The 22,609-nt window shown below is 30.0% G+C and overlaps 2 protein-coding genes across 2 annotated transcripts; one reads left to right on the top strand and one right to left on the bottom strand.

Moving 5' to 3' along the window:
* Nucleotides 1-8,766: 8,766 nt before the first annotated feature.
* On the top strand, nt 8,767-22,163 carry mdy (midway). The gene is made up of 10 exons (XM_065501733.1): nt 8,767-9,075; nt 9,142-9,270; nt 9,349-9,440; nt 10,461-10,513; nt 20,427-20,535; nt 20,598-20,747; nt 20,812-21,125; nt 21,180-21,346; nt 21,437-21,542; nt 21,613-22,163. The coding sequence occupies exons 1-10, from the start codon at nt 8,783-8,785 to the stop codon at nt 21,847-21,849; spliced, it is 1,650 nt and encodes a 549-aa protein (XP_065357805.1). The 5' UTR covers nt 8,767-8,782; the 3' UTR covers nt 21,850-22,163.
* On the bottom strand, nt 14,786-19,301 carry Cse1 (chromosome segregation 1). Its single transcript, XM_065501732.1, has 8 exons — nt 19,010-19,301; nt 18,795-18,946; nt 17,258-17,965; nt 16,715-17,198; nt 16,458-16,656; nt 16,137-16,397; nt 15,768-16,068; nt 14,786-15,699 (listed from the first exon to the last, which is right to left on the bottom strand). Exons 1-8 carry the CDS (start codon nt 19,092-19,094, stop codon nt 14,971-14,973), a joined length of 2,919 nt encoding a protein of 972 aa, XP_065357804.1. The 5' UTR covers nt 19,095-19,301; the 3' UTR covers nt 14,786-14,970.
* Nucleotides 22,164-22,609: the final 446 nt, after the last annotated feature.

The raw sequence follows: 22,609 nt of genomic DNA, 5'->3' as shown, positions 1-22,609 counted from the left end.
CGGCCACTTCAAAACACGCAACTCATTGGATTGTAACCACTTGGTTACAACCCTAGTTTGGGGTCATTCTAGTGCTGTAATCTCCAAACTAGAGTCATATTTTAGTAAATTTGAATTTATTTTAGAAATTTACATTTATATTTGTTTAAAAATAAATATTGTTTTCAAATAAATGGGGTATTCACACGGTTTACTATTTTGTCATATTGTCATAACGTTCTAATATATTATTATAGTTTAAACAAATGTTTGTTGTGTTTCAAACTAATAACACTATTTGAATTATGTTTATTGTTTTGTCATAAAATAAAACTTTTTTTGTTTAAAACACAAGAACAACCAATATAATATATTAGGACGTTATGACAATATGACTAATAGCAGACCATGTGAATACCCCAAAAGTTTCCATGGTATTATCACTCACTGTATATGTTTTAAATATTTGTTACCACCTATTTGAAATTAGGCTCTGTATTATTTTTGACCTACATATGCATATTATTTGCAAGCATAGACATAAAATCTGCCAAAGTACAGAGATATGAACTGAGTACTAAGTTTAAACACAAATCTTAATCTTAAAGTCTGCCCACAAACAAAACAAACTTTGAGATGATAATAATAAATAAATAAAAATTGTCTGAATATATGCTATAATGTGTGTATTTAATGATTTAATTCATTTAAAAACAAATACCGGTTTTATAGTCTGTTGTTTTTTAAAAGCAAACACGTGAATATTTGTACTAAAATCAATGAATATTGTAATTTAGCTTTGAGAGCTGGAATATTTAATGATTTTTTTGTTTATTAATATCTCTGAGAACTTTAAACTTTTTTGAATTGAAATTTGTTAAATAATATGTATTTACTTCCTGAAATGTTTAAAACCGGATAAAAGATTTGAAGAACTCAACATCTGGAAATGCATAACTCTAAGGAAGGTCAAGCGTATGACACATTTATTTTTATCCAAACACTTTAAAGCTCTAATGATACAAATAAAAAGTGTAAATTCATTGTATTATTCATTATCTTATGTTGCAAATAATATTTGTCTACAATTGAATTTAAACGATTTCAATGAACTTGTTGCTTTTATTCAAGGCCAAGCATACAATTTATTTGCGCATTATAAAGCAGAACGTTACCCATATAAAAATATGTACAAGAAAGAAATACCGAAAATATTTTGCCAAAAATACCAACTCGCTTGCAGTATAATTATTATGCGTATATTGTCTGCCTAAAAACAGGCCTCCACATTGTTTTTCAAAAATGTTTTACTCTTTTCTTTGAAATAAAATCCAGCCATGTAGTTTGGGAATAAAAAAAAAACTATAATAAAAGTTTAATTAGTTGTTTGTGGTCCAATTATGGAAGAGTTTTGTTGATATTGTTTTTAATAAAATGGAAATCTCTGGTAAACTTTTAAGTGGGTCATACATTGTGCTAAACAAAACAATAACATTATCATCAGGCGCGGTTCCTGTTGGTAGGGGAAGATTTAAATTATGTTTATACCCACCACCAAAATGATATTGATTTTGTCATTCCGTTTGTAATACATTGAAATATTGGTCATATACCCAGAAAAGTATTCATATTCTGGTTCCTTGTACAATTTTAAGACGATCTGTCAGTTAATGACACGATAAGGGGATACAATTTTCCCCAAATATTCTCTGCTGAACAGAAATGTTTGGTATTGAAACTGGGCAAAATCGTTCTAAAATCATGGAACGAAATGTTCGTCCGACGTTTACAAAACAATTAAAATACGATGGCGTCTAAACAAGGAAACCTACAGAATTTTGAAATTTGGCAGAAATAGTAAAAAATTAACAAACACTGCTAAATTCATGCATTTAAACATAACGTTTAAATGCATGAATTTAGCAGTGTGAAATTTACAACGAGTTTTTGAATAAAAAACAAGTAAGAGAGCTATATTCGGCTGTGGCGAATCTTATATACCCTTCAACAAATTATACTTCAAAATAAAAATTTTAAATATTTTTAGGTAAGCAAAATTTAATTATTTTTTTAGTTTTATTCATTTTTTGAAAAAAAATTTTTTTTCGAATTTTTTTAAATTTAAAATTTTTATACCCTTCACCACCAAGTGGGGAGGGTATTATGCGTGTGAGCAGATGTGTGTAACACCCACCTTAAAGTATACCGATAGACTTAGAATCACTTTCTGAGTCGATTAAACGATGTCCGTCTGGCTGGTTGGCTGGCTGTCCATGTAAACCTTGTGCGCAGAGTACAGGTCCCAATTTTGAAGATATTTCGATAAAATTTGGTACATAAAATTTTTTCGGCCCAAGGACGAAGCCTATTGAAACTGAATGAAATCGGTCAATTATTTCACCTAGCCCCCATACAAATGTCCTCTCGAAATTGGACTTTATTGGTCATAAATGTTTAATTTATATATGTATCTACACAAATTTCGCTCCAAATAAGTTTTATATATACAAAATTCATGTCACCAAATTTTGTTACGATCGGTCCATAATTAGTCATAGCTCCTATATAGACCCGCTTCCGAAAATCACTTTAACGTGCTTAAATCACTTAAAAATTTTGGTATATACACAAAATTCAACATAAATAACTTTCATATAGACATAAATCACACGACCTAATTTTATGGTGATCGGTCCATAATTGGTCATAGCTCCCATATAAGGCCCACTTCCGAAAATCACTCAAAAATATAAATTATTGAAATTTTAAAAGAAAAATATTTTTACTCATTTACTTGGTGTAGGGTATTATATGGTCGGGCTTGACCGACCATACTTTCTTACTTGTTTTGTTTTTTGTTGAAAACAAAAGTAATACATACATGGGGCATTTCATGTCAAGTGAACCAACTTTTGAAATCGATGTCTTCCGATCGGGATGAAATTTGCACCAAGGTTAGCTCTATTGGATAGTAACTCAGACACAATTTTTCAACAACATCGGTCGAGAACTCTCTGAGTTATTGGGGGTAAAATTTTGACAATTTGGTCAAACAGGGGTTTGTTCTTATCCATGTAACTTATTACCTATTGTTCTTAGCAAAATGTGTCCCAAATAGTATAGATAGCTATTTCTTCGATCTTTCGAAAAAAAATATTTAAAAAAAAAAATAAAAAATTTTTAATATTTTTTTTTCCGAAATCAAAAACTTTTTTGACTTTTTTTAAAATGCGTCCTTTTTTTTTTTTTCTTAAAATAAAGTTTAGATATTTTCCTTGAACACCTACTTGGTCGCTTAGTGGGATGCGAGTGGGATATCTATCAAAATAAATATTTTGTAACTCAAAACATAACATTTTTGACTTTTTTTGCAAAATCAAAAACTTTGTTGACTTTTTTTTTTTCAAAATGGACCCTTTTTTAATCTTTTTTTTTAGGTCAAACAAAAGCTTAGATATTATCCTTGAAGACCCTTTTGGTCGCTTAGTGGGATGCGAGTGGGATATCTATCAAAATAAATATTTTTTAACTCAAGACTTACAATTTTTGACTTTTTTTTTCGCAAATACGATTTTTTTTCCAAATTGGCCCTTTTTTTAAAAGTTTTTGATTTTGCCAAAAAATCAAAAATTGTATATCTTGAGTTACAAAATATTTATTTTGATAGATATCCCACTCGTATCCCACTAAGGGACCTAAAATATCTTAAAGGAATGGACCTAAGCTTTCTTTTGACTAAAAAAAAATTTTTAAAAAAGGGCCCATTTTGAAAAAAAATTCGAATTTGCAAAAAAAAAGTCAATCTGAATGTCTTGAGTTACAACATTTTTATTTTAATAGATATCCTACTCACATCTTCCTAAGTGACAAAATAGGTCTTAAAGGAAAAGACCTAAGCTTTCTTTTGAGCAAAAAAAAATTTTTAAAAAAAAGTCCCATATTGGAAAAAAATTTCGATTTTGCAAAAAAAAATTAAAAAATTGTTACAAAATATTTATTTTGATAGATATCCCACTCGCATCCCACTAAGGGACTAAAAATATCTTAAAGGAATGGACCTAGGCTTTCTTTTGAGCAAAAAAAAAAATTAAAAAAGGGCCCATATTGGAAAAAAATTTTGATTTTGCAAAAAAAAATTAAAAAATTGTATGTCTTGCGTTACAAAATATTTATTTTGATAGATATCCCACTCGCATCCCACTAAGGGACTAAAAATATCTTAAAGGAATGGACCTAAGCTTTCTTTTGACTACAAAAAAAGGGCCCATTTGGAAAAAAAATCGTATTTGCAAAAAAAAAGTCAAAAATTGTAAGTCTTGAGTTAAAAAATATTTATTTTGATAGATATCCCACTCGCATCCCACTAAGCGACCAAAAGGGTCTTCAAGGATAATATCTAAGCTTTTGTTTGACCTAAAAAAAAGATTAAAAAAGGGTCCATTTTGAAAAAAAAAAGTCAACAAAGTTTTTGATTTTGCAAAAAAAGTCAAAAATGTTATGTTTTGAGTTACAAAATATTTATTTTGATAGATATCCCACTCGCATCCCACTAAGCGACCAAGTAGGTGTTCAAGGAAAATATCTAAACTTTATTTTAAGAAAAAAAAAAAAAGGACGCATTTTAAAAAAAAGTCAAAAAAGTTTTTGATTTCGGAAAAAAAATATTAAAAATTTTTTATTTTTTTTTTTAAATATTTTTTTTCGAAAGATCGAAGAAATAGCTATCTATACTATTTGGGACACATTTTGCTAAGAACAATAGGTAATAAGTTACATGGATAAGAAAAAAACCCTGTTTGACCAAATTGTCAAAATTTTACCCCCTATAACTCAGAGAGTTCTCGACCGATGTTGTTGAAAAATTGTGTCTGAGTTACTATCCAATAGAGCTAACCTTGGTGCAAATTTCATCCCGATCGGAAGACATCGATTTCAAAAGTTGGTTCACTTGACATGAAATGCCCCACATATATTCTGGATCATTATAGATAGCGGAGTCGATTAAGCCATGTCCGTCTGTCTGTTGAAATCCATTTTCTGAAGACCCCAGATATCTTCGGGAACCAAATCGTCAATAACTCTGTCAGACATGCTTTCTAGAAGTTTCCTATTTAAAATCAGCAAAATCGGTCCACAAATGGCTGAGATATGAGATAAAAACCAGGACAACCTCGATTTTTGACCTACATATATCTGGATTACTAAGTCATTAATATAGACAATATGGATATCTAATGATAGATATTTCAAAGACCTTTGCAACGACGTGTATAAGACCATAGTAGTTTTTTAACCCGAATTTAAAAAACCAAAACAAAATTTTAAAATTTAAAAAAAAATTTCCAAAAAATTAAAAAAAAATTTTGTTTACCTAAAAATATTTAAAATTTTTATTTTGAAGTATAATTTGCTGAAGGGTATATAAGATTCGGCACAACCGAACATAGCTCTCTTACTTGTTATTAAACATTTTCTATAGAATTTTCTTAGTGTAATAGTTGAATTTTCTTAGGTCGTGTTGTCTAAATACTCTTTTACTTATTACATTTTCATTTATTTGATACACCACAGTGTGGTTATTAGTTATACAGTAATGTAATATTCAGAAACCTTTAACAAATAAATTGTATACAAAATTTACGGTTAATTATTTAAAATGATATTGATACTTCGACTTATTTATTAATAATTTTCTTGATGATAAGACACGTTGTATTTAACCCACAATTGTTTTAAACACATACATACATGATCTCGCATGAATGCATTTGTTTTGAAAATATTTTATTACAAAATGACAAAAAAGATGATTAAATAATTGACATAATGTTATACGGTTACAAACTGCGAAATATGAAATAAGTAAAACCAAGTAGGAATTATTGTAAATTGTATAAGAAAAATTTAAGAGATTTTTTTTACCGCATAGTGTTTCCAGTTTGACAGATTTCCCCTAGTTTTTTTAAGATTTTTTCCAAGTCATAAACTAAATAAAACTTTTACAATCTAAATTATTGAATTTTGTACAAAATAATATTTTTTTTAATTTAATTGCAATTTAACCTTGCAAAATTCACTTATTGATAAGAAAGTACTATTTTTATTAGAAATTATAATGTGCGGTCAGGGATTGTTGAAAAAGAAATTTAATGGTAATCTCATTGAAAACGATTAGAAGAATGAAATTAAATAAATTGAACCTTTTTTTTAAATCTACCCAGCAGTTAAGCAAGTAGTCAATTGTGACTAATGTGTGATCTTTTGGCTGACTCCAATTTATATATATTGAGTCATTTGAAACGAAGAAAATTGGTTATTTTATACAGCCGATGTAACCTAGCGAGAAGAAAATTGTCACATAAGTGTTTCTAAGTAATCTAGAGCAGAGGGTCGATTCTGGTTCTGTGAAACGGTAAAATGAAAAGTTTTTCATAGTTTCATAGAGTTTCTGATTCTCGTTTAGTAAAAAAATAGGAAACAAACTCAAATGTTTTCATATGAAAAGAACAAGTGGAATGAAAAATCAGCAAAAAACGGGAATAGCATTTGTGTAATTGTGAAATGATAATATGAAAAGTTCTTATGAAAACGAAAAGGACATTTTTTTTTCATTTTACCGTTTCACAGAACGAAAATTGGCCCTCTGGTGTTGATCCAGAGGGGGTGAAATAGGAATTCCGAAATGTTTTTATATAAAAAAAAAAAATTTTGAACATATTTAAATTTTTTGTGAGTAATACGTTTATTTATCTTTGCTTAAGCATACTGAGTAACCTAGAGTGTAGTCGTTTAATCGTTTATTTTGTACTGCACATCAGAAGTAATCTATTGGAGAGTTGTCGGTTTGTTTACAGGCAATCGGTTATTGGAGAGTAGTGTGGTTTTTCAATATCGATTTCCTATTTTTATAGATGCTCACGTCTAGAATTGTGCCATTTAGTGTAAAAATACGATTGTGAAAGTTTTAGCTCAATCGGACTTTGCCTTCCCGTGCCGAAAGTGCCTCGAAGTTTTAAAAATTACTACTAATTTTTCTCATTTTGACAAGAAATTTAGGAAAAAAATTAAGATATTTCGAGAAAAATTCAAATAAAAGTTAATATTTATTTAAAATATATCCGTATTTACTTGTGTATGAGTTTTTGTCTTCGTAGCATACGGTTAACCTATTCGCAGGTATGGCCAACAAAAATATTTTTCTTAAAAGTTTTGTTAAAGAAATTTCAGAATTTTTTGATCATTAATTGGGATTTATTGAGATCATAATAGAGAATAAAAATATAAAAAAATTATGTCAATACCTCCTACAGTTTTTCCGTAACTAGGATTTAATTTTTGTGATTTTCGGGAAAAAACTTTTTTTTGGCCATATTTTGGCGAATGAGACCAATTTCCTTACTGTTATGAATTTTACGGTAAATACGGATATATTTTAAATAAAAATTACCTTTTATTTTAATTTTTCTCAAAATATGTGAATTTTTTTTCCTAAATTTCTTGTCAATATGAGAAAAATTAGTAGTAATTTTTAAAAGTTCGAGGCACTTTCGACACGGGAAGGAAAAGTCCGATTGAGCTAAAACTTTTACAAACGTATTTTTACTCTAAAAGGAACAATTCTAGATGTGAGCACTTAAACATATTAAGAAAAAAATGTTGACCCTTTCACAAAAACCACCCTATTGGACAGTTTATGAGATGTCTTTTTGACTAACCCGTAAATATTAAAATAACTAGTTATGTAGCTGATCAAGCATCTAATTATGTAACTGACTCTATGTATCTGGAATAGGAATCAAATACGTTGACTACTTTGGACCAGCTATCAAACGGTCTCATTGTAATCAAAACGGAAGTACAATGAACAGCCGAGACTACTTACAAATTTGAAAGTATGTGCTGAAAATATAGGTCTTGTAACTCCATGTTTCTTTCAGAAAGTCAATGTTAAGGAGTCGCGAGTGGCCTAAGAAGTTAAATTCACCTCCGCAATCTACAGACCTTAACCCAATAGAGCATCTGTGGGAAATTCTAGACCGCAATATTTGAAAACGAAGCATTTCAGCTAAGGACGAATTCCCAACCGTCTTTAAAGGAAGAGACGGGGATGGAAATTTCTAAAGAAATAACTGAACATCTTGTAAACTCCATGAAAAGGCGACTATAGGTCGTAATTAAGCTGAATAGAGACCAGCACGAGTTATATTTATCCGATTGCACTTTAATTTTGCAATAGTTAGTTTCAGCTAAAATAAGACTCATCCAAAGTAAATCAATTTTTTAAGCGCATGTCTAATGTACATATCGATGCCTTAATATAAAAAGGCCCTAAGTCGTGTTTTTTTGTAAGTTCAGGGCCCGAATAACCGCACTCGTGATCGAATGAACTATCGTATCGAAAAATAATTTCGATATCGTAATTATAACAAAATGTACTAAATTTCATGCTCGATATCGAATGAAGTAATCTCAAATAAGAAAATTACGATCGAATTTACTCGATACCGAATGCGGTAATTTGGCCCCAGATTTTCGTTTATTTCGATAAATGTTCCGATCATATATCATAATTAGCTAAAAAAATCTCGACTTAAAAAACACGAATTAGGGCCTTTTTATATTAAGGCATCGATATGTATAAAATTTTGTATCTAATTAGTTAATTAACTTGCTCCTGACTCAACACAATTTTCTTCAATTATTAATTTTTTAATTTCATTATTTATTTTTCACTCAAAGTAAACAATTCAGTTACAGTAATTAAAAATTATTTAAATCCACTTACAGTAAATACGCACACAAAATGACTACAAAAGAACCAAATGGTCGCGTGGGGATGATTAAAAAACTGCGGAGATCCGCATCGGCCAGTGAACACAATTTAAGCGAATTGCGTAATCGCAAATCTACACAAAATCTATTCGATCAAAATGGCACACCTATAGATCTCAAACAATTTCGTAAAGTTTTGGACAAGGAAGACAATGGTAATAATACAGAGAAAAAGACTAGATATCGGAGGACACAGAGTGTAACCCGAGCTGAAGAAATAACAACCAAAGAAGAAAAACAACGCAAGGAACAGCCAGATAAACCGTAAGTAAAGAAAAATCCTTTTTTATAATTACATTATTAAAAATTCAAATTTTAATACATTTTTAGCATCCATCGGCCCAGAGATTCTTTATTTTCTTGGAGTTCTGGTTTTAGCAATTTTACCGGCTTAGTCAATTGGGGTTTCCTGTTGTTAACCATAGGTGGTTTCAGACTATGTTTAGAGAACTTGTTAAAGTATGTTTTATATGGAGTGTTTATTTTTGCGGAAATGTCTTATAATTTTGCTTTATATTTTTTTAAATTGCATTTTAGATATGGCATTAGAATCAATCCTATTGAATGGTACTTCTTTTTAAGCGGCAAAAATAAGGGCGAAGGTCATTCGTCATTATTTTTAATTTCATGTAAGTAAAATTTTAATTTTTTTTAAAAAAAAATGTCCCTGTTCTGTAAATCGAGTGATTGATTTTTGAAATCGCACGATTTTTACATTTAACCCGGCAATTCCCAGTGTCACCTACAGGTGACAAAGATTAACGGTAGTTTTAAACATAGAAACAGATATCACTGATAAATATTGATATTATTTATATACAGATAAGATCCTGTTTTATATCAGATTTTATTTTGGCAACGCTAGAATTTTATTAACTAGGGGATTTTTAAAAATCTTTAAGCAGTGTTTTTGATTTTAACATACTGGTGTGTTTCTTATGATAAATAAGTTGTTATAAAAATGCCAAACGGTTAAGTATCACAATAATTTTTTTTAATAAATACTGCTAGATATTCAGGCTAACAATATCAGCAAGTATTTTTAGAAAATTATTTTTTCTCTGCCCAGTGTCACCTATTGGTGACCCCGCTATAATATCGCAACTAGCTACATTTTTTTTTATTTTAAACTTATTTATAGTGTAAACTAGACGTATATTTACTATTTTTAATAAAAACAAACTGTTTCTCCCTTTGGCGAGGGTATGGGAATTGCCGGGTTAAACAGGTTTGTTTATTAGAATTTAAAACAAGAAAATCCTGAGAATTCGATTTACAGAACACCAACATATGAGAATTCGATTTAAAATCGAAAACGTCACTCGCAACAGGGGAGATAATTAAAATTATTTTGCTAACTAATGAAAACTTTTTTTGTGTTTAAATTTCCATAAAGCAAACTTAGCAGCTCGTTAGTTAGCATATAACTTTTTATTAATAATAAGATTATTTATATTCTAATGGACTACTAACCAAAGCTATTATAAATACAAGATATCAAAAATTATAAAATGTTTAACTAAGAATTGTCAATATTTAGAGCAGTGGTTAGTTTTTACTACATTATTATTAATAATTTATTATTAATGTGTCTTAATTTTTAATGAAAATCGATTCCAATTCGAAAAAAACTAATATTTATTTTTCAGATTCCATTGTACATTTATCAATTTGCTTGATGGTGGAAAAAGGATTAGCCATGGTAAGTAAAAAATATATTATTTTCAAAGTATATTACAAATCACAAATGTTCCTTCGTAAATTTTATACGAGCATTGTGTGGTTTGGTCCATGATTATATTGGGATTAATTCATTGTTTGATCATTTCATAAACATACAGAAACTGATAAAAGTTGTTCATCCAAAGCTATCATTCTGTATATTTCTTTTATTAATTTAACAGTCCCTATTTATCAATGGTCAAATGGTGTATCTGCATTATAAAAGCGGAACAAATGTATTCATAAATTATGCCTTAAAGTTTAAATACTTTGTGATTTTTTCTTTCTGTTCTAATGTTAGATAATTTCACTTAACAACCAAATATGATTTCAACATTAACCTTCGCTTTACCAATACCCACCCGGGTGACCACTTCGTTTTTATTGGTGTAATATTTTTTTTAAATTTTGTTTCAATTTAAATGAAATTTATACCCACTGAACAAATTTTAGAGTTCTGTAGAATTTAATAGAAATATTTTAAACTTTTTATAAGGTTTTTTCAATTTTATAAAATTTCGTTCGTCGCATATAGTTATAGAAGTGTAGTGTCACCCGGGTGGGTATTGGTAAACCATGTACATAAAAAACCTTTGGTAAAGCGAAGGTTAAGATAAGAAACCTATGTATAATTAGAAATTAATCAAGGGGAACTATTAAAATGCAATACAAATCAAAATAATGTTATTTACCCAGTTCTGCAAATTATGTGATTTCAAAAACGAGCGATTTTCAAACACGAAAAATTGACAAATTGATTTTAATAAAATCGTGTGGATTCGATTTACAAAAGACCAAAATATGTGAATTCATTTGAAAATTGGCTTCGATTTACAGAACACTGAGAAACAATTTCTTAAACGAGAATAATCAGAACCCACTTCATATTCATTAATGACGGCGGCATGAAATAACCCCCCAAAATTTGGGGCCTTATTTCATATGCAATAAAACCCCAATTTTGAAAATGAAATAATGCTCCAAACAGAAATGAAAAAACACCCCATTATTGGGGTCTTATTTCATATGAAATAGAACCCCAATTTTTAAAATGAAATAACTCCCCAAACACAGTGAAGGTGATCAAAAACAATTGGGGGATTCAAACGGTCTGCTATTAGGTCATAATGTCCGATAGTTTAAACACATTTTTGTTGTTTTTCAAAAAAAAAAGAAAATTAAACTAATAAGACTTTTTGAACTATTTTTATGGTTTTATCATAAAATACAAAATCGCGCGATTTTTTATTTTTTACACAATTATTCAGCTGCATGGCTTGATTACAAAGCATTACAGTAATCTGCAAATCAATATTTCAACTAAACTTGTTTTAAGTTAAACCTTATAGCTCTTATTAAAAAAGTTAAAGCTGACTAAATATACAAATTTCCTATGAAAAAGTACCCCTTTTTAAAATTAAAATCTACATAATTTTTATTTATTTAAATGTGAGGAAATAAATTGAATTGCTTCCTCGGAAAGCAACAATAGGAAATAGAACAATATTTTGTAACTTACTAACATACAACTCAAATCTTATTAAGCTCATTGGAGAGGTATGGCCCTTAATATTCATGGAAGATCTTCGCATTCGTCCTTAATTATATTAAGGGCCTTTAACTCCTTATACAATTCTTCTTCGTTCTTGTGGTTGTGCTCAGCATAATTCTTGGCAAGTAAACAGTTACCAGCTGTTAGCACACTTACTCTTGCCTTGCAAGTTTTATTCCGGTACTCTTATTTACTGGTACTATTGTATACCGACTTTTTAACATTCTGACCCAAAAAATTCATTCTGAACCCAGTTTAAATTTCAAAAATAAATTTTTATTCTTTACAACTTTCTTTGCACTGCGAAATTATCACGATCTTAACTCTGCGAAATTATCACTTAAACTTTTTTTTGTGAATGGTAAATGGTTGTTAATACATCGGGAAATAATTAACAGATTTTAAGTTTTAAGTCTTTATATATTAAAAAATGAAATTATCCCCCAAAATTTATATTGGGGACTTATTTCATAATGATTTTTTGGGGTATTATTTCATATGAAATAATCCCCCAATTCAAAAAATGAAATAATAACCCAAAAAATGAAATAACCCCCCAAAAATCGTTGTTGTTGCTCTCTGTACTAATTTTTGGGGGGTTATTTCATTTTATTTTTGGGGGATTATTTCGTGGGGGGTTATTTCATACCGCCATTAATGACAGCCTGGGAAATAGTGATGGCTTAATTACATCTGGAAACCGTTCTATATAACGCTATTATTTTTATTATAAAGTATTTCTATAGAGTTTTTTAAGAACTAATTCTCTGGCAATACATAGATCAGGCGCGGATCCAGAGGGGGTGAAATTGGAAATCCCCCCACCAAAACCGAAAAGTTTTCATAAAAAAAGGAATAAAATGAAAAATGTAGAACAAATTTTAATTTTTCCCCCCCCCCAAATGGTTGAACTGGATCCGCGATTGACATAGATTCTAGACTAAATAATGAAAATATAAATTTTTGATTGCCATATTGAATTTATTGAAATATGTACATATAAAAATTTTGTGTATGTGAAAATTGTGTAACCTTGGAACAGAATGATTGGATTAAATGGCATTGTGTATGAAAACATTAACCAACAGCTATAACATAAACAAAATCTTCCAAACTATGTATGTATACCACCATTTGTTTCAAAGATTTAACTTTCATTCAACATTTTTCAAATTAAAATTTATACAATTTCAAAAAAAAATTTTAAAGCTTTTGTTGAATTTATTTTTATTTGACATTTTTATCAAATATAAATTTTCTGTATAAACTTGCACAAAATTGAAAAGGTGGGTTCATGAAACATGTCGCGCAAATTTGCACAAATGGGAAACTTAAGCGTTTAAATGAGTACCCTTATTGATTTTCTTTTAAATTTCTGCAATTATTGCAAAACTATTTATTTTTTGAGTTAATAATAGAGTATCCAAAACCGAAACCGAAAACCGGTCAACCGGTTTTTTCATCTTTGTAAACTCCACCGGTTTCGGTTTTTTAACAAACCGATTTTTGTAAGACGGTTAACCGGTTTTAATGAAATATATTTTCTAAAGCTCAAACATAGTTATGAAAAACCTTGATACCATTATTTAAAATATTGATTTATTTTATAGAAAATTATAGCATTTGATAATATTTTGTAAGATATAAAATAATTGCATAAAGATAGAGCTTTAAAAATTCAAAAATGCTAAATAAAAATTTAATATTAACCGGTTTTTTTTAAGACAAAAACCGAAACCGTTTAACCGGTTTTTTTAAATGACAATAATCAAGACATGTTTTTTCAAAAACACACTTTTTCGGTTAAACTGGAAACCGGTTTTTTTCAAATTTACCTGTTTTTTGGAAACTTCTCATTTTTTTGTATTATTTTATCAAAAAATAGTATCAACTCAAAATACAACCAAATTTAAATAAAACAATTTGATTATTTTTAACTTGAATAAAGGCTCAAATCAAAATAAAACTTTTTTGTTGAAATTTGAATTAGAAATTTGGCGTATTCATATACTGAAACTAATAGCAAATCGCGTGGTTTTCAGAACATGCTGAAATGCGTTTTGCGTTTTTTAAAGCGTAAGCGATTTGAAAACGCTGTATTTTCCAAAATATGGGCGATAATCAAAAAACCACTAATATCCCGATTTTTCAACCAATATCTCGATTACAAAGTCATGTACATTGACATTATCGATATCACGTGAAAGGAATTTCAAAGACCTTTCCATCAACGATATAACGCCGTAAAAAATCGGACCATAATATAGTAAAGGTCGCTGAATGAGTTTAAAAATCTGTTAAGCTTATTTTCGGTAATTATAATTCTACTATTGTTAATTATACAAAAAGACAATAGGTTAGGTTCCATGGACAGCCACTCGTCAAGCAAGCTCTCAATAAAAAATGTCTCATTTGCTTCTTGAACGAGTTCAGGAACTTATCGTAAGAATGTGTCTTTAACATTTCTATAATTGTCTTGGCTTATTCTTTAATTCTATGTCTAGGTTAACTTTTTACGACACAGTCTTTTTAATATCATATTGAGAACAACAATTAATTGTATTTATACCTAAAATATATAGAAAAAATGTTTCGAAAAAGAATTTCAAATGACTTACCCTTTCACACACACACCAACTACTTATTCTTGAAACTTGAAATCGCTTTTAATTTTTGAATCTTGACTTTGAAAATCTGAAATTTTTTAAGATATTTTATATTTATTTTTGCGATATACTTTTACAAAGTTGTTAGTTAATTCTATAATTTAATGCCGAAAATGAAATAATGATTGAGTAGAAAAATTTAACAAAATTTTGAAAACATTTAATAATATAAAAACAGTAAAAAAATAGAGTATAAGGAAAACTTACACAACAAACAACTTAAATAATACGTACACCATATTGAGCGCAATATTTTTGCAAAGCCTGTTTGTGATTCTCGCCTATAGCAGCCACCATCTGGGGTACTTCGCCAGGTCGTACCTGAGACAATTTAGCCAAGGAATCGGCTAAAAATTTGCGACCATCTGAGACTTCAGCCAGGAAGTCTTGGGTTTTAGGTTGAGCATAACTTAGCTGAGAAAATGCAGCCTGATAACCAGAACCCTCATCGGGTTCCACAAAATTATCACCCTCTAGACCAGTCTTATCTGGAGGCATTTCGAAAAGCTCAACTAAGGCCTGCAATAATCTAGACCAATTTTGGTTGTAGGGTGGTGCCAACATGGCTGGGCATTCACACAATATATTCGAAATGCCCACAGCAACAATTTTACGCTCCAATTCAAGGGATACTTTAGCCATGTCTGGAATGAATACGCGATCGACTACCATGCCAAACATATTGGCTTGAATTTGATCGATTAGTTCCACCAAAGATGGTGCACCCAATTTGGCGGAGTAGTAACAGAAGAAAACAATAATCCCTTTCACATATTTCGTAGTCTTGGACAATGACAAACGTTGGAATAACAAAGCAAATATTTGACGCATGCTGGCCTGCAAATCGTTAGGAGGATAATAAGTCAACAGATTTTGTATAAGATAAAATCCTTCATGATCGTTGGCTTTAGAAGCAATCATTTTTTGGAATATACCCAAAATGGCATTCTAGAAATTGGGGTTAAAAAATAAAATTTTAAGAATGTTAAATGTAGGATTAAGTAAAAAAAACTCACTAATTTCTCCATGGCTACAATTTGAACCGAACCTTGTTTAATAAATGCACAGAGTAGACGTATAAGAGGTGTAACGTTGCCTGATCTATCCCATAGTGGAGGAGCTAACAAACAGGGAAATAGAGCCCAATATGGTTCGGGTATAGCCCCCGAACCTTCACGTATTTCCAACAATAAAGACAACATTTGGAATACATAAGGCATAAATTCCAAAATATCTTGTTGTAATATGCCCTGAAAAACGGGAAACAATACCTCTTCGAATGAACTAACAGCAGCAGCTTCAGTTTTGCAAACAATTCTAGTGATTGGGAGATAAAATAAAAATGTTATTTTTGTTTAAAATATTGATTAAGTATGTTAACTTACTTGATGGCCAAGGATATGGTTTCGAACAAATAATGATTGAAATGTGGCCGGGAGGGATTTTTAGCTACCATAGTTAAAATCTCTGTTAGACGGGGTAAAGCCACACCCATAAATGGCAAGGAGTGCTCTTGTAATGACGAAAAACTTCTCATTATAGCCTTCATTACATACTCATTTTCATTGGAGCCGGGCAATGCTAAGGTAGCAAACAAAGCGCTTAAAAGGTCATTAGCCACAGGAGCTAAATGTTGAGGACCAATACTAAAAAAACAATTGCATATTAAATAAAAGGAAAAATCATATAAGCTTTAATTTACATACATCAAAGCTCCAGAGGGATCTTTCATGGTGAAAATCCTTTCTAATGCACAGGCTGCATAGCTGTGAACCACAACGCTTTCAGCCGGTAGATGGCGTATTAAATGAGGCATGGCGGCCGCAAGGGTTTGCTGGCCCAACAGACTACGAAATACCATAATAAATTTAAGAGCCGCCGATTTCAATACAGGAAGTTCATTAACTGCAAAAATGTATTATTTTTTTTAATGATTTATTAACATGAAATAACTATAACTTACTATTTGGTCTCTCCAACTCGGGTACAATTTGTTGAGCACAAAATTCCGGCAAAGGCACCAACTCCGAAGCCTGGGTAATACCATGCTTCTGGGTACCACCGCGTGAAGCAAATGAAGTCACCAGATAAATGGCGGTATCCTTGGCACGCCAATTTACAGCAGGATTTTCCTTATATTTGGCCAACAAAATCTCCAAATATTGCCCGAATATGCCAAAAATCTTAGCTTCGAAATTTTGAGATAAAGTCTTAACCAAATCACAAGCAGCACGGCGTCTAGTGTCAATATCGGAGCCTTCAATATCACGACGTATGTACTCTTCGGGGCTGTCCTCGAAAAGTTCTTCATCCGATTGACGGAAATCCAAATTGGGTATGACCACCTTTTCACAAATATTTGCTAAAATTTCGGGATTTTCGAAAATTTTGCGATATTGTGAACGTTCTGCTACCACAGACAAGAATTGCAAAGCATTGGAGACCAACTAAAATTTACAGATAATAATTAGAATTTATTAATTTAAAAAACAAAAAGCCAACCTACCGCATCATATTTTGTTTGCATGCCAGTTTTAACCAGCAACTCCCATACAGCTGTTACAAAGGTTTCCATATACGGAGCAAATTCCTCATCATACTTTTGGGCATACATGCCGATATTTTCACAAACCTGTGAACGTAAATGCTCCAATACACCCGCATCTTCATCGTCACCCGTATGCAAACAGGGCACATCAACGGTCAAGAGCTCATGAAAAGCTTTCATCCAAGTAGCCATATTATCCTCAAAGAACTCTGGCAAATCTTGTGAATTTAACGAATAAAACACTTTGCACACCAACACCAATGATCCATAGATGACTTTCAATGCATCCGTATTGTTCTCATGAACTTTTGTTAATTGCATAGTGGCCAAAAGTAAATCGGTTAAAGGCTTTGCCATACGATCCAACACCAATTTGATTTCTTCCCAAAGATTTTGGGACTTGAATTCGTAACGATAACGTTTGAACAGTGAATGGGCTGTTTGTAAAACACCATTTATAACATTAAAATCACCAGTGGCAAATTTTTCAACCATTTCGTCGATGAGTTGTGGCCATTTCTTAGGAAAATCATATTTCCCAATAATACTAACAGCGTCACTAAGTTGTTTTTGCAAAGCCGGAGGAGAACGCAACATAAGAGTGACGATCAGGGTTTTGATAGTGTTGCGATCGTCAATGTGTATTTTATCCGGAATTTCAGAATCCTATAGTTAGGGGAGGGGAGAAGTTTATGTTTAGGTTACAAATTAGTAATTTTCTTTCTATTTTCATTGAAAACTTTTCTTCTTTTCTGCGAAAAAAAATATTTCTGGTAAAAAATTTACGTTTTTAAAGAAAGTTTGGTGAAATTTTAGTTTTTGTGAAAAATCTGATTTTTGTAAAAAATTCCATTATTGTAGTAAAAAATTTTTTTGATAAAAAATCCGAATTTTTTAAAAAAAAAATTTTTAAATCGAATTTTTAGTAAAAAATTTATTATAAATCAGATTTTTGTTAAAAAATTTCGTTATTATTTTTTAATAAAAAATTTTGGTGAAATTTTTTTTCCAAAAATTCGAAATTTGTTAAATTTTCTAAAAAAAATAGATTTTTTTGTTGAAAAATTTGCTTTATAAATTTGATCATGTTTCATATTTGTTAGCGGAGAACTTTAAAATGGTATATATTAACAGATTTGGACCCATTTGGACGGATTTTTGATCCGAAATTTTTATAATCACATATTTTAAAAATTATCCGGATAAAAACACATTTTATTTTGACAAAAATCTGACTTTTTGTAAAAATCTAATTTTTTCTGAAAAATCTGATTTGAAAAATTTAATCCAAGGTGTATTCAATTAATACGCCTCGATTTAATCTAATTTTTCTAGCAAATAAAGAAAAATTACATGCAATTTTATATTTATATACCCTTAATATTCGTAGTAAAATCTTTTCATCGACATCAAATTCCAGACGATGTGCACAACAAAAAACTAAAATATGTCCTTGAAAAAAATGTGTATCAGTTTTTCCTATACCGGTACTAACCTCATTTATAGCCCAATTACGCTTAATATAGTTCTTGAAAGCAATGGAACCAGCCACACGTATTGTCATGTCCACATCCGCCTTGTCGATTAAGTTCAATAACAACACCGCATAATTACGTTGAGTTTCTGTAGATTCTAGCAATTTCTCCGCTAAATATTATTTAAATGTAAATTAAATTACTAATTTTCACTAATATGTAAAAAAAAACTCACCCGGTCTTCTAATATTGGGATCGGGACTTAAAGTTTGTTGCAAATAGCCGGCTAACAATTGCAAATTTTCATTATTTACCTCCATTATGAAATTCGGCTGCGCTACTCAATCAATTTCAATTACGAACTTTATTTTAGGAAATGTAAAATTGTATTTTTTATATTTTGCAAGTATTTACAATTATATTGGTCTTAATAAAAGCACCAATGTTTTACAATAATTATTATATTTTTCGGCAAAAAATTTAGTTGCAAATTTTTTCTTAGTTTTTTTGCACAGCGTTTTCTTTCTATCTTTCTACGAAGAAACAACACACATGCGAGCGGGAGAGAATTGGAAATAACAAATGAAAATTAAAAATTCCGTTGGTTCATTGCAACAACAACACTGAAATGGTGTTTTTGCAATAATCATTATAGGCAAACTAGGCAGCACTTTTTAAGGTAAAATGTTGCCATATTGAGGTGTAGGAAACTCAATGATTACAATTCGGACCACAACCACTGTCGATAATAAGTATGAAAAGCGAAAAAAAAATTTATGTTTGCTGATATCTGTGAAAATTCTTTCATTTCTTTCATATTTTCCTGATTTATGTGAAATTAAAAAGTTGCTATACTTTTTATTTTTTTTAGTTTAACGTCAAAAAATGAGTTCTGTCAACAGTCGTTTGTCGAAAGCGGTCCCAATTATAATTAGTCTTTTTCTAAACTTTAATACTTCATATGACAATGGATGTATTCTACAAAAAAAATATAATAAACATGAATCACACAATGAAGATTGTTTGATGTCATAACACATCTGTTGCTAAAAAATTTCGTTGGATAAATTCAAATAAAAAACAGCGCATTTTTATTATACAAACTAGGAAGCACAGTAAGGTAAAATGTTGCCATATTGGTATAATTAAATGGAATGTGAAATAAACACAACTCATAGAATTAAATCTCTAAATGCAGAAGAAATTATTTTTGAATATGTTTCTATACTAAAAAAAACTTTTGTTGTAACATTTTCACTGTTGTCGTTAGTTCTTTCCTGGGGAAAATACTTTCGACTGATACAGCTGTCGCTGGGTTAACAATGTTTGACAAGGGAGACTCGCACCGTTCCGGAGCGTAGCTCCAATTGTCGTGGAAAAAAACGTATTTTTTGCTGCCGTTGGTTTAGAACTAGGGTTGTCATTCGAATAATCGAAGATAAAATATATTTTTATTCGATCAATAATTGTCGATTAATCGAATTTGGAGAAAAATATTGATCTTATTTTAATTTTCCAATTGATTTCGGATTAACACACCAAGATCAGAACTTTATGAAACTTTACTTTAGAGTATCTGGAGTAAAATAATTCATACTAGTTAATAAATATAATTAATCATACAATAAATAATCTTTCCAACTTTATTTTAGGAAATCATTGCGGAGGGATTGGGCATGTTTATACAAGTGACAAATATAATTGTTTTTGTGGTCTTGCCAGTAGTAATAATGCATTTAAAGGGACATCTATTCAGTTTAAGTAAGTAACTTAAATATAACAATAAAAAATATGATTTTTTAAATTTTACAACACTATTTCAGTGGGTGCTTCAACGGTTTGTTTCTTCTATTCGATACTATTCCTTAAATTGTGGAGTTATGTGCAAGTCAACATGTGGTGTCGTCAGACCTATCATACTAAGCAATATAACCCTAGAAAAAGGCGTCCCAGCATAACATTGGCTCAATTAAGTATATTTTTTAAACATGTTTTATAAATTCTTGTACTCACATTTAATTATTTTAATTTGAATAGAGAATGGCCAATTGGATGAGGAAGATGAAAAGGATGAAGATGTTCCCGTTTTGATACAATATCCCGATAATTTGTCCTACAAAGATTTATTTTATTTCCTTTGCGCTCCTACTTTATGCTATGAATTGAACTTCCCCCGTACAACACGTATACGTAAACGTTTCCTATTGAAACGTATTTTAGAAGTAGTGTTTGGTGTAAATGTTGTTATGGCTCTATTCCAGCAATGGATTATACCCTCAGTGCGTAATTCTCTAATACCATTCTCAAATATGGATGTGGGTTTGGCAACGGAACGTTTATTGAAATTAGCGGTATGTTAAACAATTTAAAACAAAATTATAGCTTAATTCATTTTTTTCCTTCAGTTACCAAATCATTTAGTTTGGCTGTGCTTTTTTTATTTAACTTTTCATTCATTTTTAAATGCTATTGGAGAAATATTACACTTTGCTGATCGTAACTACTACAACGATTGGTGGAATGCCAATAATATTGATACATTCTGGAGAACATGGAATATGCCGGTACACAGGTAAAAATTAAAAAAATCAAAGAAAATATTTAAGAAATAAACCTATTTTTTTAAATATAATTGCTGCATCGTTTATTTAATAATTTGTAGATGGTGTGTAAGACACTTATATATTCCTGTTGTACAAATGGGCTACTCCTCAAGGCAAGCTTCTACCATCGTTTTCCTGATAAGTGCATTTTTCCACGAATATTTGGTAAGTTTTGTTCAAAATAAAGCTGAAGCTATTAATATTTTATAACAAAAACATTTTACTTATTTTTTAGGTTTCTGTTCCCCTACAAACATACAAAATTTGGGCATTCCTCGGTATGATGGGTCAAATTCCCTTGTCGGCCATTTCGAAAACTATTGAACGTTCATTGGGTCCACGTATGGGTAATATTATTGTATGGGCTTCAATAATACTCGGACAACCGTTGTGCATTATGATGTATTACCATGACTATGTTATAACGCATTTTACAGATGCTTTAAATAGTACCGTTTACAAAGAAGTTTGAATATTTTTGTAAAATTTATTAATTTTGGTACTTATGGCAGACAATAAAATAATTATGTAAAAATAGTGTTTTAGCATTCTTGAAATGTAAACCAATTACATTTAATATTGCAATTACTTTTATTCCTTTGAAATTGTTATACATACATTGAAATTGAAATATGAATTAAGAAAAAAATGTTAAAACTATAAGAAACGAGAATGATGATTGTAAAGTTTAGTTTGTATACAATTCTTACAAAATATTTTTGTAAAATTTAATTAAGAGTTAAACAAAAATGTAAATAAAAAAAATGATTATTTGATACGATAAAACTGCTATATTGTAAATTATTTATACCGATAGAATAATTCAAACCCTAGGTAAACACATTGATGGTTACTCAAGACGTGTCTGTAGCTGAGCAATATTGTTATAACATAAGCTGTGAAAAATTTCTTTTTTTTCTTTTAAAATTGGGTTTTTGCTTGGCAAAACCAAAACAGAACAAAAGTAAAAATTTCAAGAAATGCAAATTTCGTGTGGAGACGGAGTTAGAAACTATAGTTTTTTGAAAAATTTTCGCTATATATAAAATTTATTTATAGAAAACTATTAATGCGAAGACGGTTTTCGATAAACTTGAGAGTTAAAAACCATTCCGCCCTGTCAAAGGCTATTAATTAAAAAATATTTTTTGCTAAACCAATTATTATTTGTTTAAGTGTAATAATGCTGCCAGTCCTTAATTTGTTACACATTTTATTGAAAAAAATATGGC

This window comes from Calliphora vicina, chromosome 2 (assembly GCF_958450345.1).
Source record: "Calliphora vicina chromosome 2, idCalVici1.1, whole genome shotgun sequence".
NCBI classification, from domain to species: Eukaryota; Metazoa; Arthropoda; class Insecta; order Diptera; family Calliphoridae; genus Calliphora; species Calliphora vicina.
The sequence above is the reverse complement of the archived record's forward strand: the minus strand, read 5'-3'. Positions and strand labels throughout refer to the sequence as shown.

What these genes read in the sequence shown, in the direction of transcription:
- mdy (XM_065501733.1), top strand. Translation starts at nt 8,783, where the DNA reads ATGACTACAAAAGAACCAAATGGTCGCGTGGGGATGATTAAAAAACTG. An exon ending in TGTTTAGAGAACTTGTTAAA is followed by an intron (nt 9,271 to 9,348) that starts GTATGTTTTATA and finishes ATTGCATTTTAG; the next exon opens with ATATGGCATTAGAATCAATC. An exon ending in TGGAAAAAGGATTAGCCATG is followed by an intron (nt 10,514 to 20,426) that starts GTAAGTAAAAAA and finishes ACTTTATTTTAG; the next exon opens with GAAATCATTGCGGAGGGATT.
- Cse1 (XM_065501732.1), bottom strand. Translation starts at nt 19,094, where the DNA reads ATGGAGGTAAATAATGAAAATTTGCAATTGTTAGCCGGCTATTTGCAA. An exon ending in TCCCAATATTAGAAGACCGG is followed by an intron (nt 18,947 to 19,009) that starts GTGAGTTTTTTT and finishes AATAATATTTAG; the next exon opens with CGGAGAAATTGCTAGAATCT. An exon ending in GTAATTGGGCTATAAATGAG is followed by an intron (nt 17,966 to 18,794) that starts GTTAGTACCGGT and finishes CCCTAACTATAG; the next exon opens with GATTCTGAAATTCCGGATAA.